Source organism: Galleria mellonella, unplaced genomic scaffold, assembly GCF_026898425.1.
Source record: "Galleria mellonella isolate WM207_F2 unplaced genomic scaffold, CSIRO_AGI_GalMel_v1 utg44, whole genome shotgun sequence".
Lineage (NCBI taxonomy): Eukaryota > Metazoa > Arthropoda > Insecta > Lepidoptera > Pyralidae > Galleria > Galleria mellonella.
In genome coordinates this window covers 2,337,037-2,354,392 of record NW_026442100.1, presented here as the reverse complement: position 1 = coordinate 2,354,392, position 17,356 = coordinate 2,337,037, and the positions used below count along the sequence as shown (strand labels likewise).

Here is a 17,356-nt window from a genome sequence, read left to right as displayed (position 1 = left end):
AGTAGAATATGCCTTGGAGATTACTTTTACGAACTATTTTTTCTTGGAAAAATATTTAATTTCTCTGTTAGAATATTTCTTTGAAATAGTGCTGATGATTTCCATTTTACATTGTATCTTAAATACATATGTAGATAGAGGCTATTTGCAGACGTTATGTTTAGTGATTAAACAAAATGAGAGTGTTTGTTTTATAGACGAAATAATAATTTGTGTAAATGTTATAATCTTAAATAATGTAAGTCACCAGTTCCGTATCGTAATAAATACCATAAATAGGCACTTAACTAAAGCTAATAAAGCATTTAAAATTTCAATAATCTGGCAACATTTTGTAAAGAAAACGTAGAGTTTAAAATCATCTCTCTAATGTTTGAAATTATCTTTGAATGGCATATCAAATAACAGACCGTCCATCTCAGTAAGTTAAGTGTTTTCAACTTTGATATGATCATATTTGTATCTTATGTTTTTGTAATGTAGGTCAACGTGATAATAGAGGAGGGGGAGGGATTGTTAGTAATGCGGACTATCAGTCCCATTGCTAGCAAAATACCCCGTCAGGTCGACCTCCACGTGATCCACGTTTCCAGGGGGAACCGCGTGGAGGTCGACCTGACAGGGTATATTGCTAGCAATGGGACTGGTAGCCCGCATTACTAACGATCTCTTCCCCCCGATAATGTAGTACTATCATCATCATGATAGTACTACATTGTCCACTGTTGAACGTAGGTCTGTCCCAACAGAGGTTTTACTAGTAGTTGACACGCTTAACAAGTGAGCTGGCAATTACAGTTAGGCTTTGATGATCTGTGTGGTTCCGACACAGTATGGGTTACCCTTATATATATATACCCTTACATACCCTTATATACCCTTATATATTATATATATATATATATATATATATATATATATATATATATATATATATATATATATATATATATATATATATATATATATATATATATATATATTATATATGTATGCCCTAAGACAACTGGGTTAATGGTAACAGTGTAATCTTACCAGTTTCATTCACTACTCTAGGTCGATGTCCGAACACTCCTGCGCCGGAGTTGTACATCACACGATTGTAAACACGAAGCTCCTTCCATTTTATCAGCTGTCTCGTTCCCACTTTACCTAACGCAAACATTGTCTCTCACTTTAAATAAGAAAGCACTATTCCATAATAAACAACGTATTAATTACAATTTGAATTTAGAATTGAATGTCAAGGTCATCTAAACTGAGATGCGCGGGAGTGAACAGAAGCGCGTCTCGCATACGACTGCTCGTGTTTATGAAAGAGATGGAGAATGTGTGATATTATCCCTGTTATTATAGGGAGTGACAGTAGATAATTATTCAAGTCGTAACTACATCGTGATAAACATATTTGATAACGATTTGTTTTGTAATTAAGTAATTGTTCAGTTCAGTTAAGACAATCATGTTTAATTAAATAATAATGGTTTAACACAAATTATAGATAATCATACAATTGATTGAATACTCGTTCACTTGCATTCACAATTTGAATGCACGGGTGGAGCTAGAAATCCAGAGATGATTTTTTTCTCTAACACGAATCCACCCATAATTTTTTATTGCATTGAATTAAATATAAATATGGATTAACCAGAACAAAAAATAAGTTCTTTCCCAAAAAGTTTCTTCCAAAACATTAAAAAATGACGATGCCTAGTTGCGATAATGGGTATTTTACCTTCGACTAATGAAGGCGGTCTAAAACTCTTGATATCAGAGGGCAGCACCTACATACGAGTAGATTAGATCTTGGCCATATTTAATGTGTATGAAATTTTAGTCAAATTCTATTGTCCTTTGTATTTATAATTACCTAATTATTATAACGGAGGAGAAAGGATTGTAATAATAAACCTTGTCAGGTCGACCTCCACGCGGTCTCTCCTGAAAACCATTGTAGTTAATTCTTGTAAAATTCATCACAATGGGCTAACTGACCTACATTCATTTTCACCTATCATCTCTCACTGGTGCCCCGTCAGCGTATACCGATAGCACAGGCGGGGTTACCATTCCATTATCGTCCATTATAAAAACTATTTCAACATTCTAATGATGCAAGAGAGCAAGATAAAGATAAAGATTCTTACCTGCCTATCTGTTTACCTTATTTGGCTACTCAATGCGCCTCTCTCGAGTTGATTTCACTTCCTCTCCGTATCAGAAATGTGATCAGTCATAAATAAACAAATAATTTAATTATAATATTATCTTCGATGTAATAATTTACTAGAGGGAAATTTTGAACAAAAGTCGTTTGCTTGGACACCTCTGTCTCATTCGTGTTTCAACCGTGAAGCAGTTTGCATGGCTGTGTTTCGGTTTGAAGGGTGGGGTATGACAGTGAATTTGTTGAGTTTAATTGTTTGGTATCTCCAGCCTCCACAATTATTATTTTAACAATTGCAACATTACACATAGACAACGGAAGAGAAGTTACGGGAGAGTAAGCGAGAGGGCGCTGCAGAATGATTCTCTCTGGGGTGTTTGTAACAAGTAATATATATGGCTGAGGAAATTGTAATAGATAAATATAATAAAAGTATAAGTGTATTTCAATACGTGTTTTTTATTGCTTGGCGCAAGTGCTCATGCTTCATTATATCAAACATAAATAAAATTATCAATAGAATTTACACGGTACAGAGGAATAACACCTGAGTCCTCAGGAATGGCAACGCATGGGGAAACCCCCATGTCCATGGATATCCATCCATGGATGTCCATAGTACTGTTCATGTCTATAGGCAACGGTTACCACTTTCCATCAGGTTGGCCGTCAGCTTGTTTGCCATTCTAAGTTGCATAAAAAAAATAGTAACTGCGGTCCTCTACAATTAATTATAAAAAAAAAAAAAACTTTTATTTTTTTACTAGTGTTTTTATTCTTTTTCAATATTTTAAACATGAATATGTTAAGATATAATACACTTAGAGGACACCACATAATTACATGTGTATATTTATGTTTGTTATTTAATCACGATAAATCGACTGAATGAATTTATATGAAATTGGATAGACTATGTACTGGATCAATAAATGGAAGATTTTCATTCTAATTCCACATACTCAATATTTACTTAAGAGAGAAAAGATAAAAATATCAAGTAAGTATACCAATTTTAATGATATAATTAGATACCGAGTATGTGATGTTGTTTGTTTGGGAGTTTTTTTAGATAACCTTATCATAATTATGTCATATGTAATAATCATAAAGAATGGCATAGTAACAGATAAACTGTGGATGAATAATGTTAAACAATTTGTTAACTAATTTACGATACTCTTTTTTTTTTGATGGGTGAAAATGGTATGGTAACTCCGCTTGCGCTAACGAGATACGCTGACGGAGCACCAGTGAAGGGTGATGGATGAGTATGAAAACAGGCCTGTTGCTAGCAATGGGATTCTCATCCCATTGCTAGCAACAGGCTAGCTTCCCCCCGTTCTATGAAATTTGGTATGTACATATTGTAGGTGATGGAAAAGGACATAAGCTACTTTTCAACCTGTTCAGTGAAAATATCTCGGTCACGTGGACGAAGTCGCGGGTAGTAACTAGTTATCAATAATTCATTTTGTCTGAAAGAGTCAGTTAATATTCGCTTCACGGGAACGATCCAATAATATTATACCTACTTGCTTATTGTAGCATCTACAAGCTTTTATCTAACTTACTTTGTTCATATATCCGTCCATCATCCGGACCCTCCTTTCCGGTTCATTTGTAGTCCACTTTTCGAGCACTTCCTGGTATCCGATTTTGCTGGAATTTGCTATACATATTTATTTAAGAGTACTAACCGGAATAAAAAGTAGCCTATGTCATTGTGATTGATTAAGTCGTTAACGTACTGAGAGGTGGCACAAACAAACTCACGTACGTCTTATTAATATAACAAATTTGTAAATAGAAAACATCTGTACAAGGGATATATTAAAAAAAATATCTTCTCTCTTCGGTCTTAATAAGATCAATAGATGCTAAAACATTTTGTCTCATTACTTGTGTGTCTGACTATCTATCTGTTTGTATATTCGTGCCAGTATCACGTAAGAATTATTGCACCATATTGGATGCAATTTACAATTGTTACTTTTATCTTTGATTTAATTAATTAAATTTTTCTTTCATTATTTCGTTGGTTTTTGGATGTATTCCTGAAGATCGAACTTAAAATCTGGCTTTAAGTTTTCTTTGATTTAATTAATTTCTTTTTTTTAATAATTCCTTTACTTTTATTCAACGAAATACTATTTACCTGCTTTTAAAATTTATATATATAAAGTCGCGGGAAAAAGCTAGTCATCATTATTTCTGAATGATGTATTCAAAACATGTTCTGATAGCCAACTAAAAATATCTAATAACTGTTAATTTGGTGTTAATTGATTATGGAAACTAGACGCCATCACGAGATTTATCTATGGAAACTTGTTTTAAAATGGAAATTTTATTGCATTGTAATGGATGTGAAGTTAACGTAGTTATATTACAAATAAAATGCATTAGCAAATATCACGCACATGCATGATGTTAGACTTACAACGTTAATTAACGTAACGCCACTAGTAATACATATAGACGTTAGGACAGTAGTTGCTTTAATGTAAACGTAAATACCTACATAAAAGGTTTTATAAAGAATAAAAATAAATTAAACTCTAACTTTTGAGATATTTAGGATTTTCTTCCATAAAAAACTTTCATAATAAAATTAGTATAGAATCAGCAAAGGAGTAAATTCTAGAGAATGAAAGAAAATCAATAAAATTGGAGGTGAATTGGCAAAGACAAAGTAACATAAATAAATGTTGTCAATTCTTCAAATACGGCTTTTTTTTTTTTTCAAGGAAAACTTCGCCAATAAAATTGTAACAATTTTCCTATTAATTCCATAATAATTTTAACAGTAATTAAAGTATTTTTTTAGTAGAATTTATTACTAAATTCAATATTCACATTTTATAGAACAATACATTAAATATAGAATTAACGTAAAGTTGCTAAGATGAACATAAATAACATTTTTTGTGGGTCAATATTTAGTAGAATTAGTAAGAAAATACGTTATTTCGGTGACGAGAGTAACCTGCACGGAATAGGGCATATGCTGTCCATGTCTTATATACCGATGTATAAAAGGTAAGGTTTATAATTAATCTTCACCCGCGACTTTGTTCGCATTGTCCAAGGTTTTCCCTAGAGACTACAATATGGGGTTCCCCAAAAAGGGCGTATTAAGATCCCTCAGTGTAAACAACCTTGGTGTAGCAGGTGCCCATACGCTACAGTGACTGTTTACCATACCTGCATGCTTTTTTGCCAGATTTGTTTTATAAAGATATATATCTTTTTCAACTATTTGCTCTACTTGTATTGGAGCCGTTGAGGCATCAAAAGTATTCTTTGTATTGGTGCTTTTTATGTCTATAGGCGACCATTACCGTTTCTATCAGGTAGGTCGTCAGATTGTTAGTTCTAATTATATAAAAAATCGTGCATTTTTAAACTTAATAGCTTTTAAATAAGTACCTGATTTATTTGACTTGAAACACTTATCTAAACTGGATATGCAAATTCCAAGTAATATATTAAACTGAGAGTAATCTATTAAATTGAAAGACGAAATCAAGTGTGAAGAGATTATTCATGAAAAATGGGGGAGAAATGTAAAAGAAATTCCCGACATTTGTATTCGATTTTTGTTGGCATTCTAAGAATCCGTATGATTATTTTTCTTTATGCATCTGGGAATAGGAAATAAGTAGTAACTGAGGCAATGTAAACAGGATCATGTGTATTACAGCATACTCGTAACATTGTGACGCAAATCCTCTTATGTTACCATTCCTGTATTCTTTGTATTCTAGAATAGGTGGTTTTGAAAATGTTAACACAAAAGGGAGAATGATCCTCGTACGAGGGTTATTCATGTAGTACTCTGTTATTTCTCTACTATATCTTTCTTCAACTGAAACACAGCCATGCAAGCATAACTGTTTGGCGCAAGAAACATGAGGGTGATAAAGGTACTCATGCAGGCGAATTTTATATTAAACTAGTGACTTGTACGTGACTAGGCTTTGTGTCGTGTTTCTACTTTAAGTTGTCTATCTATCTATCCTATTTAAGAGCTGCGCTCTTTTCTGTGGAGCTCTTGCCACTCACTACGATTTCCTGCGAGTCTCTTCACCTCTTTAAGTTGTAATTATTAAAAATTCTTTCTTAACGAATAATTACAATAACTCGTAAAATAGATATATGTTCCAAATTTGAACTTTCTAGATTTAGTAGTTGTGGCTGTGTATTGATAAGCTAATCAAGACAAACGATTTTACAAGTCTAAATTTATCCTCTGCTATTTTAGGATATTTTGGCTACTAGTAATGTCAGCGAGTGGATTTACTGCATCAAGAATATTACAACCAATATTTAGTATATACTCTGGAGACGCTGTGTCTTATTTGGTTGACACGAATTACATACATTTCGATACTCCATTCCCGGCTGTAACAGTGTGCCAGTATGCTGATACGGGGAACATAAAAAAGTATTTAAGCGAGTAAGTATATCATTATTATCATCGTTATAATTATCAGGGAAAGGGATTGTTAGAATTGGGGATCTAAGAAGTCTATATACCCTATCAGGTCGATCTTCAGTCTCTTCTGGAAACCATCTAGATTAATTCGTAATTAATCGTTAAATTCTCAAATAGCTTATCCTGTGTTTTGAAATCAGAAAGTCAATATAGAAAATTATTTTGTAAATTCGTCCAACCTGGAATAGAATCCGGGACTTTATAAATTCCTCGGATGTTTTCTCCCACGAACACTTAAGTCATGAAATGAGCTCCCTGCCGAGGTTTTCCTAAGAGACTATGGCATGGGGTTCTTCAAAAGGGGGGTAAAGAGGTTTCTTCAGGGTTGACAAAGCGCGCCTGATATCTCTGGTTTTGCAGGCGTTCATAGGCTACGGTAACCGCTTACCATCAGGTGGGCCAAATGTTTGTTTGCTACCACAGTGGTATATAAAAAAACAACTGTAAAACAAATTTTAGCTACTATTTTGATTATATTTTAATTATTTCTATTAAATTTTACAATATTCTTATTTTAAAATACACTTTTATTTTAAATGTTTAAGCTTATTTTCGTACCAAAGGTCCCGTATAGAACAAGAAAGTTTCGAATCTATATCGCAACTCGTCCCTTGGGTGCACTATTGATTCTGCAAATGGTTTTCGTTTTGCAGTTTCATAATGTAGAATATGAAAAAGAACATTGTTCCTTCAGAGATGTGAAGATAAATTTTTCTCAGCTAAAATTTCTATCAAATTTCTGACACAAATAATATCATAAATCAAAATGATTGACAGATAATCAATGAATTATTATTTTAAATGCTGACAATTATTAATATTAATAATTATTTTATTATTTCTAATTATTTTTTAAGTGACTTCAAAAAGAAAAGTTCTTACTTCACCCGTATTTTTTGGATGTATAATACGCATTCTTTATAATTCTGAAATATATTTAATCCTAAAAATATACATTAGTTAACACAAAAAATATTCGTTAATAAGTTTTATAATATGTTACACGTATGATTGTATACAGTTTACGTTGTATCTGTATTTTCATCATTTTGTTACCCTTTTCCCAATTACCAGAGGGAGACTTTGTACAAAAGTCGATTGCTTGGGTACCTCTGTCCCATTCGTGTTTTAACAGTAAAGCAGTTGTGTCTGCATGGCTGTGTTTCGGTTTGAATAGATATGGCGTGAATTTACAGGGTACAGAGGAATAACACCTGAGTCCCCAGGAATGGCAACGCATGGGGGGTATCATGGGCGAAACAGTATATTCTGTTATGTCCATGGTACTGCTCATGTCTATAGGCGACGGTTAGCACTTTACATCAGGTGGGCCGTCAGCTTGTTTGCCATTCTAAGTAGTATAAATAAAAAAAATATTTATTTGGGGTCGGTGTAATACGTTTTTCTGTTTTGATTCTTCATTATTCACAGTCATTTCGGTATTCACTCCAATTCTGAATATATCATCTTTCATTCACACAGTCCATTCAGATCTTTTTAGGTCTTCTTCTGCTCTTATCCACATACATATTTAACACCTTTTTTTAAACACATTTCTCTTCCATGCGTATCAAGTGTCCATATTAAGACAGTAGAAGCAAAATAAATTAAAAACATATAGTGAAAAGGCTAAAAAGACACGTTATTATTATTTTTATTTTAGCTGTTAACTATCTACTGCTGAACATAAGCCTTTCCCAAAAGGAGAGTATTGTTAGTAGCTGCCACGCTTGGCAGGCGGGTTGGAAACCGCAGTTAGGAAAGAGACACATATCAGTTTAAAAATGTATAATTTACTTCCAACTTAAAAAATAAAAATGTAAGCTTACTGAGAATGGCAAAGAAGCTGATGTTCCAATTAATAGTAAACCACACGCATTGATTGTAACCGTCGCTGGTTTTCACTTTCCATAATGACACTTTGTTTACCATTCTAAATTGTATATTATAGACTACCTCCATGGCTTGCTTTCAAGTATCATGACTGTTACAGATCATAATCACTTATAACTTATTCCAGACATCACCTCCCGAAAGCAATGGTGGACTTCTTCAAGGAAGTGAGCATTTGGAACGTGAGGTACTGTCGAACATGCGCATCTTGCAAAATCAATTCCACCTGCTTAGAAGACTTTGTCGACGTGGTTAACACAGTGAGATCGAAATGTCCTGATATTCTGTCTAATTGCTGGTGGGACAGAAAGCTATTTGACTGCTGTGATCAGTTTAGTATTATTTATTTATTTATTCTCTAATCAAGCTAAGTTAATTGGGGAATAGAAATACATAATCGAATCGCCCTTCTTTTCCCGTGGATGTATCATAAGAGGTGACTAAGAGAGGGCGAAGGATGGCCTGCAGTGTCTCTCTTAAAACATCCTCAAAGGTCTAACTGCAGTTACCGGGAGGATAGGGATTGTTAGTAATGAGGTATAATAGCCCTATTGCTAGCAATATACTCTCAGGTCGACCTCCATGCGTCCAATTTATTATGGTGGGTTAACTGACCTGCAATCATTCTCACCTATCACCTTTCACTAGTGCCTCGTCTGTGTATACCGATAGCGCGGGCGGGGTCACCATTCCCTTTTCACCCATAAAAAAAAAAACTGCGGTTACTAACCCGCCTGCCAAGCGTAACAACTATTGGCAAAACTCACTTTATGAGGAAGGTTTATGTCCAGCAGTGGACAATTAATTGCTGAAATAATAGTAAATAATAAATCGAATACCAAAGGCCTCTTGTAAATATCCTACTTTATTTAATTTGTAACTTATCAAACATATGTTGGTTCTGGGAACTCTTTACTCTATCAGATGACACACAGTCTATCTGACCGCTGTTTTTTTATTATCTAACATTCCTTCTTTTAACTACATATATAAATTAGTATTACATATATATATAATTGAATTAAGGAAAAACGATTACAGAATTTCGTGAGCACACAGAGAATTATTGTAAGCCCCTCGTCTTGTTTTGTTTTATACTAGTACATCTTACAATTTATTAAGTGTATTTCTTTTTGTTCTGTTGTATACGAGTCTCTAGGGTGATTTATGTCATCACTGAGATAGTATAACATCATATTGTATTATATTAAAACTCAGTTACGGGATAGTTTTGTAAAATAATATTCCCATGTGTAATTTATTATCAGTAACAATTTTCAATTTTTTCACCGCATTTCTGTTTTGCCAAAGGTTGACTGGGAGAGAATGCTATATAGTATTAAGTTCACCTTTTGTACCGGACATTTTTTTTGTAATGTGGTCAATAAAGAATAAATAAATAAATAAAAATAAATATATCTTTTACCCGCGACTTTGTCTGAGCGACTGGGATTTGTTTATTGACCGGGATAAAAAGTAGTGTAGGTATATCCTTCTGTATCGCATATAGTACTTGTATATTAAACTTTATAATGAATGGTAAAGTCCTTAAGATACTATGAGGTACATAGTAAATAAACAAATTCATTGCTATATTTATAAAATTGGTAATGATTAACGTAAACGTGTACACAAATGTACCGTAAATCTTTAAACAACTCACACTATAAACGTAAATGGAATTACACGTATTTTTGATTATTAGAGAGGCACTTTTTACAAATTTGCCTGCAATTGTCCTAATATCTTTGAGGACAAATAGCTTAATTGCATGGTGTGTTATAGTTTAAACAGTGACTATTAGAGAGAGAGTATTATGTCAGTGAAATAGTATGACTCGATAACTTCGTTTGAGACGTATGCTTTATTTCCACATTAAGATGCAAAATAACTAAAAATATTTGAATACTGAATCGTGTATTTACAATTTCATTCTCTATATTTGCGCAAATTACGTTTCGCACAAAATTGTTTATCTATTGCGTGAGTAATTTTTTGCTGAACAAAGAAAAACAGGAGCTTCAATTATCAGCAAATAATATGCGAATGAACTTTATTGATTGCAAAAAAGTATTTATTATTGACAACGGTTGGCGACGAATGGTGATGTAATTTTGTAACATTTTCCCAAACAGACAAATTTAGAATGCTTAATATAAATTTAGAAAAATAAGAATTTTAAATTGTGAATAAATTGTATTTCTTAAGAAATTATGATCTAGGAAGAAGCTCTAAATTTACTAGATTTTTTTGTATGTTATACTATAATATAAAGAGATATACTAATATTATAAAGAGAAAGGATTTGATTGTTTGAAATAGATAAATTCAAAAACTAAACTGATATTAAAAATTGTTTCGCATATAGAAAGCTATATTAATAGCAAGTATCATAGGCAACCAATGGAGAAGATAGCTTTTTATAGCTCGAAGATAGCCTTTTGTACTCCAGCCTAGTAACTCATACAGGTAACTACACGTACAAGCAACCGCAGTGTAGACCTTCTACTAAATGGAGTGATAACCACAAATGTATTGCAGGGAGTCAGTAGATGAAGATGGCTCAGGACCTTTTCCTAAGCAGTCTACGCAGAAGGCCTGTATTCAGCAGTGGAATTATTACGGCTCTTATAATGATGTATGTAGGCAGCATTCTATTTTTGAATTTTTATTCTACCCGTGCGCAGATGGGCCACATCGCTAGTGTGATTTACGAGTAGGATAGTGGTACCATGCAGATGATGCACAGTCTTTATTATACATAAATATTGGGGTCGATCATAAACTGGCATTCCTCTAAACCGATCTTTAAAATTAAAATTTCAATTTGATATCAAGGAGGAATCTTTATTGTAAGGACCAATATGAACTAAGTTTCTAATAGATTTAAGTCTAAATTGTTGTAAATTTAGTTTATGGCAATCCATAAAGCAGTAATTTCGAAAAATTATTAAATTAAAGGATAAGGTATAGAAAAAAATTTGATAAATGACGTTTCGTCGTCGAAATTGACCGAAAGGTTTGTCATTCCCAATATCAAAATAGTATCTTTCATTCTGCATTCCACAGGTTTCGTCCAATCATGACGGAGTACGGGGAATGTTATGTGTTCAACTCTCGTCTCACGGGAAACGACTCTGTGCTAACAGTGAACAGGCGTCGGCAGCCCTCTCTGCTTCTTTCGGTCAAACAGAAAATTGGGGTGAGTTTGCATAAGCAAAGATTCACGCAAGATTAACTTGTACGAACATTCCCATAACTTTTACTCGTGTTTCTACCAAACAAACTTCGTGTATTATGCATGTGTGGAGCGCTAACACAAAGTTTTATTATTCTGTTGAATAATGTACTTGTATGTACATTTTGTCACAGAAAAAAGCATCTTTAATCATGTATATAGAAGAGACAGAGGGAGACTTTGTACAAAAGTCGATTGCTTGGGTACCTCTGTCCCATTCATGTTTCTGCCGTGAAGCGGTTGTGTTTGCATGGCTGTGTTTCGGTTTGAAGGGTGGGATATGGCGTGAATTTACAGGGTACAGAGGACTAACACCTGAGTCCCCAGGAGTGGCAACGTATGGGGGGTACCATGGGCGAAACAGTACACTCTGTTATGTCCATGGTACTGCTCATGTCTATAGGCGACGGTTACCACTTTCCATCAGGTGGGCCGTCAGCTTGTTTGCCATTCTAAGTTGCATAAAAAAAAAACATCGATAAATAATAAGATACTTCGTAGATAGGTGGCCCTTATTAATAGTAAATGTTTGAATTCGAAATTCGAAATTGGGATTTAAGTATATGACCATAGTTTGCTAATTCATGAACATAGTATATGTAGGTTATAGTTCTGTGCTTAATGTCTTCTAATTAATGTTTAACCCATTAGGTAATTAATGGAAAATCAATATAAACCATAAAGTTTGCAAGATCCCCTTTAAGTTTATACGTATAAGGATCTAAATTACATGACAACTTTTTGTACTGAGATATCAAAAAGGAATGTTCTGACAAATGATGCGTGAATGATTGTTTTTAGATAAGGGTCCACTCACCTGACGACATGGTGTTTGCTGGTATGGAAAATGTGCTGGGTCAGCCCGTAGCTATCCCTTTTGTATCCGACTACGAAATTATATTGAAGGTAATACCGTTGTAAATATTTATGAGGTTAAGCAACGTTGAGAGACATCGTCTTTTGGATGGGTGATCATGTAGTAGAATATTAACTTGAGGGCTTTTGTATACCTGCTTCTTCTTAATTCATAAATTTTAAAACATGTTCACTATTTGTTGCAGATTATTTTATAAACGCATGCAAGGTTATGCTATGCATGCTCAAACCATTACTATGCGTTGAATCTGTAAAATTAAATATTTTTATATATACTATAAAAAATATATTACTAGCTTTTACCCGCGACTTCGTCCGCGTGATCACGATGTGCTCAATAACTAGCAAAAGGACTAGCCAATAATCGTCTCGAAGGCCCCGTCTATCTCTTATACCAAAATTTATCATAAGCGACTCAGCGGTTTAGACGTGAAAGTGTGACAAACAAACATTTTCGCATTTATAATATTAGTTAAGGATTATTATATGATATTGAATGTTAAATAAAAACTTGTAAAATATCTTTCTAGGCAGAAGAGACGTTAAGCGATCAATCCGTCAGCTCTATGTCGCGGCCGCCGCGCACTTGTCTTTACGAACACGAGCGACCATCTTTTGCCCATCACTGGACTTTTATGAAGTACACATATGATAATTGCAGGTTTTATTGTAGGGCTCTAGCCCAAGTTGAATTTTGTAATTGTACGCATCACTTCATGCCGAGACTGGGTGAGACTTTTATTTAAAATTGTGTGTACGAGAGAGATTTTTTTTTATAATGGATGCTAATGGAATGTAACAATTCCTTCCCCCCGGCCCGGAAGGGAAGGGTTACTAACAGGAACTAGATAGGGGGGAAAGGGATTGTTAGTAATGAGATTTAACAGCCCCATTGCTAGCAATACACCCTATCAGGTCGTTCTCCCTGGAAATCATAGTGGTTAATTTTTGTTCAATTGGTTACTGTGCGCCAACTGACTTGCCTTTATCCTCACCTGTCACCCTTCACTGGTACCCCGCCAGCGTATACCGATAGCGCAGGCAGGGATATCATTCCATCTTTACTCATTAAAAAAAAAACAGAAATTAGGTAGCAGATCTTCTTGCAGTACTACCTAAAAATCATCGTTGTTTAATCCTGATTTCATCCTCACCTCATCATCCTTAACGTAGGTGGACTTACAAATCCATGTTCACCCACTTAAAAAGAACTGTTTTTATCTTCAAGGTCATTCAAATCTTTCATACAAATTGTTGATTGATATGAAAATTTTTAGTCGCCGTGTGATCCCGACAAAGCATTGGCTCCTCTTTCTTTTTTTTTTTAAACAACTTAGAATGGCAAACAAGCTAACGGCCCACCTGATGGAAAGTGGTAACCGTCGCCTATAGACATAAGCAGTACCATGGACATAACAGAGTATACTGTTTCGCCCATGATATCCCCCATGCGTTCCCATTCCTGAGAATTTAATGGGCGAGGGGTGATGATGATACGAATTTTTGATAAACAATGTTTTTTTTAACAGCTTACATAGGATAGATCTATAAAAGGTTGTAAGCATTAACAATAAGCTTTCTGAATAAGATATCATAGGTTGTGTTAATCTGATATTCTTTTGCAGGTAATTATCCAATGTGTGACATTCAAGGGCTTACATGTCTCGGTAAACATAGAGGTATGATTTAAATAAGAGAAAATAAATTTTCCTCAATCCATGTACATATCTGTATATCTACTTTACTTTTTATACCTGTATATGTATATCCCAATCCTCACTTTATTTTGAAAAACTCCACTCACTTATTCAAATTTAGATTCGATTCCAAAGAGATGAAGAGGAAATGAAACGTGATCTCTCATAAATTTAAATAAAATATTCCGTTTTAAGCGACTTCCGAAAGGAGCAGGTTTTCAATACGTTTGTATATTTTTTGTGTAACGCAATTATGTGGCCAGTGCTGAACTGATTTCGATGAGTGTTTTTACTTCGACAAGTTTTGTTGCAATTTAAAATTTACGTGCACTATTTTTCTGTGTTTTAACTTGCGTAAAATTTTACATGTTTAGACCTAACACATTAAACTTGTTAAAAGTATTGTATTGTAAAATCTTTATAGTACATAATTTATACAGAATACATTAAAATATTTAATATACAATGGCGGACTTATCCCATAAAGCTATATCTTACAGTCAACCTTTGAGAAGCTGAAGGAAAACTGTAGAATGTGCAAGGGTATAGCTATAGATGAACTAAATAATACCCAGTAAAAAATTGAATATATAATACAATAAAAATAACTGTATACACCTACATATGTAAATAATGAAAGTACATAAATAATAATATAACATTAATACATAAATTAATAATAATAAACCGACACACATAAATACATACATACATACATACCTACACACATAAAAGTCTGTAAATTACACACAAGTACATTTACGAGTTCTACAGAGTTTGCAAAACAAAAATTGTAGAGAGCAGTGAAAGTTTTAATATACGGAAGAAACAAAATTACAGTTTCATATATTTCTAATTATGGAGAAAATAAACATTAATTTCAATTACTTTTTTATTTCTATTTAAGAGAGGAGTTTTCGTAATCTAACTAAATAACATATATGAGACGAAATAGTGCATGAAGCTACTCGTAGAGCATATAGGAATCGTTTCTGAAACTTAGTTCACTCTACTTACTGATAGATTTGGTGTTATGATAAACGAAAATAGTTCTTTTTTTGTGGTCTAATGAAACTCATATTTGAAAATTTTTCTTATAGATTTATTTAGCGCAACAAATTGCGATTGCCCGATGAAATGTGAAGAGGTACTCTATAAGCTTGTCCATATATTTGAAACGTAAGTCAAAATCACTTATACATAAGCTAGATATATAATTATTTATTACTACTTTTGAAGGTGAAAATTAATGTATCTATTTCCACTGATTGCAGTGAACAGAAGAACACAGAAGAAATGGTGGCGCGTGGAAGTCAAGTTCGAGTGAAACTTGTACAACTGCCGTCTTTGCGAGTCCGACGAGTTGCTATCAGAGAAACACTTGGATTAGTTGGTAATGCTGCATAATTATCATCTTCGATAGAGCTAATAATTTTCGAAGACTAAAAGTCTTTATTTCCCGTGGGTATCGTAAGAGGTGCCTAAAGGAACTTAAATTTTCTAGAGATGGACAGCAGCGTCACTTTTTAAACATCACCAATGCCTAACTGCGGTTGCCAAGCATTGCAACTACTTGCAGAATAAGGGAGGCCTATGTTTAGCAGTGGTTGTTCAGTAGATTTCCTGGGGGGTACGTGTAGGTTAATATTTGATTACAGCTCTTGACCTACATTAGATTGTAGACAGCGTACATTGCTAGCAATGGTACTGGTGGTCTGCATTACTAACAATCTATAACAACAACAACTAATATAATTATATTGTTACACTATAAATTTATCAATCTATGAACCTTTTATGACCTTTTCTAACCTATTTTGTTTTTGTTTTTCAGTGGATATAGGAGGTGTAATTGGGGTATTTTTCGGTGCATCTCTTCTCAGTATTATAGAAATTATATATATATTATGCATAAGACGAGCACCTTAATTATAAATTTTTGCCTTGCAAATATACATAAAATTCGTTATCTAGTACTGAGTTTTAATTAAAAATTAGTTTGAGAGACCACGTTAAATGAGATATTGTTAAATGAAAATTGTGTACACATTTTGTACTAAGTTGATTGTTTTCTGTAACACTATATTTCAATTAAAATTAAATTAAGACAGGATTGAATTATCTGCTTAGTATCTAAGTATAAGTGCCTATATTTAAATGTAAATATAAAAATTAAATAAATTTAAATGTAAGTATAAATACAATTTATTGTGAGTATAAATATAATTCGTTTTTATTTTAACCAACTAATTATGTTTTTATCTTTTTAGATCCATGTTTAGCAATCGATAGTTATTGGCTGATATGATGACGATATATACAATTTTTTTTAAATATTTCTTATAATTTTAGTGTCAGCGGTGTTCTTCTCTAGTGATCTGTCCGGTTCTAGAGTAAGGGCAGATGAGTATGCAACCTTGGCCTTTTGAGCCATTGCAGTTGACTAGTATCTCCTCCGCAACTAGAGTATCTCTCTTTTTCCATATACACACTTTATTCAATCAATTTCTCCTTTTTCCTCAGTCCTTTCCTTCGTACCATAGGTGGTGAATACACCAACAGATGCGTTCCTTAGGTTGGTTTTCCCTTTATATTTTCATAATGTCTCTATGTCGGGCCATGCTCTTTCTGTGTATAGGTCTAAATCGTCGATACGCCCTTTGAAATATTTATGAATGAAGGATGTTTCTAGTGCGCATACTTTTTAAAACATATATTCAAAAGCTATATGTAATACTTTTTTGTCTCTTACTTATAAATATAATAAAATTATTATTATTAATATGAAATTTTTTAAATATTTAAATCTTAGATTATCTAGATAGATTATCGAGCCTCAAAGATCAACCTTTTGTTAGCTAATTGTCAAATTAGCCGACTTGTTTTTTATAAGTATTATTTAATAAATAAAATGAGTGGTTAGGCACTAAAAATGTAGAAATAATTATTTTTTCTTATGAAACTGAGAATGGCAAACAAGC

The 17,356-nt window shown here is 33.3% G+C and overlaps 2 protein-coding genes across 2 annotated transcripts in view; one reads left to right on the top strand and one right to left on the bottom strand.

Moving 5' to 3' along the window:
- LOC113518006 (probable 2-oxoglutarate dehydrogenase E1 component DHKTD1 homolog, mitochondrial) overlaps window positions 1-1,313 on the bottom strand; it is a 42,024-nt gene extending 40,711 nt beyond the window's left edge. The window contains exon 1 of the mRNA XM_052898589.1: window positions 1,036-1,313. Within this exon, the coding sequence (XP_052754549.1) occupies window positions 1,036-1,165 (130 nt within the window). The 5' untranslated portion in view covers window positions 1,166-1,313. The remainder of the gene's footprint in view (window positions 1-1,035) is intronic.
- A 3,354-nt stretch (window positions 1,314-4,667) lies between these two features.
- On the top strand, window positions 4,668-16,515 carry LOC113519913 (pickpocket protein 19-like). Its single transcript, XM_052898518.1, has 10 exons — window positions 4,668-5,212; window positions 6,438-6,632; window positions 8,692-8,895; window positions 11,634-11,766; window positions 12,604-12,708; window positions 13,209-13,407; window positions 14,304-14,357; window positions 15,476-15,554; window positions 15,650-15,768; window positions 16,210-16,515. Exons 1-10 carry the CDS (start codon window positions 5,079-5,081, stop codon window positions 16,302-16,304), a joined length of 1,317 nt encoding a protein of 438 aa, XP_052754478.1. The 5' UTR covers window positions 4,668-5,078; the 3' UTR covers window positions 16,305-16,515.
- The last annotated feature ends 841 nt before the right edge of the window (window positions 16,516-17,356 follow it).

Coding starts and splice junctions, on each gene's coding strand:
- LOC113519913 (XM_052898518.1), top strand. CDS start 5,079: ATGAACATAAATAACATTTTTTGTGGGTCAATATTTAGTAGAATTAGT. Junction 6,633..8,691: donor ATAAAAAAGTATTTAAGCGA/GTAAGTATATCA, acceptor AACTTATTCCAG/ACATCACCTCCCGAAAGCAA. Junction 14,358..15,475: donor ATGTCTCGGTAAACATAGAG/GTATGATTTAAA, acceptor TTTTTCTTATAG/ATTTATTTAGCGCAACAAAT.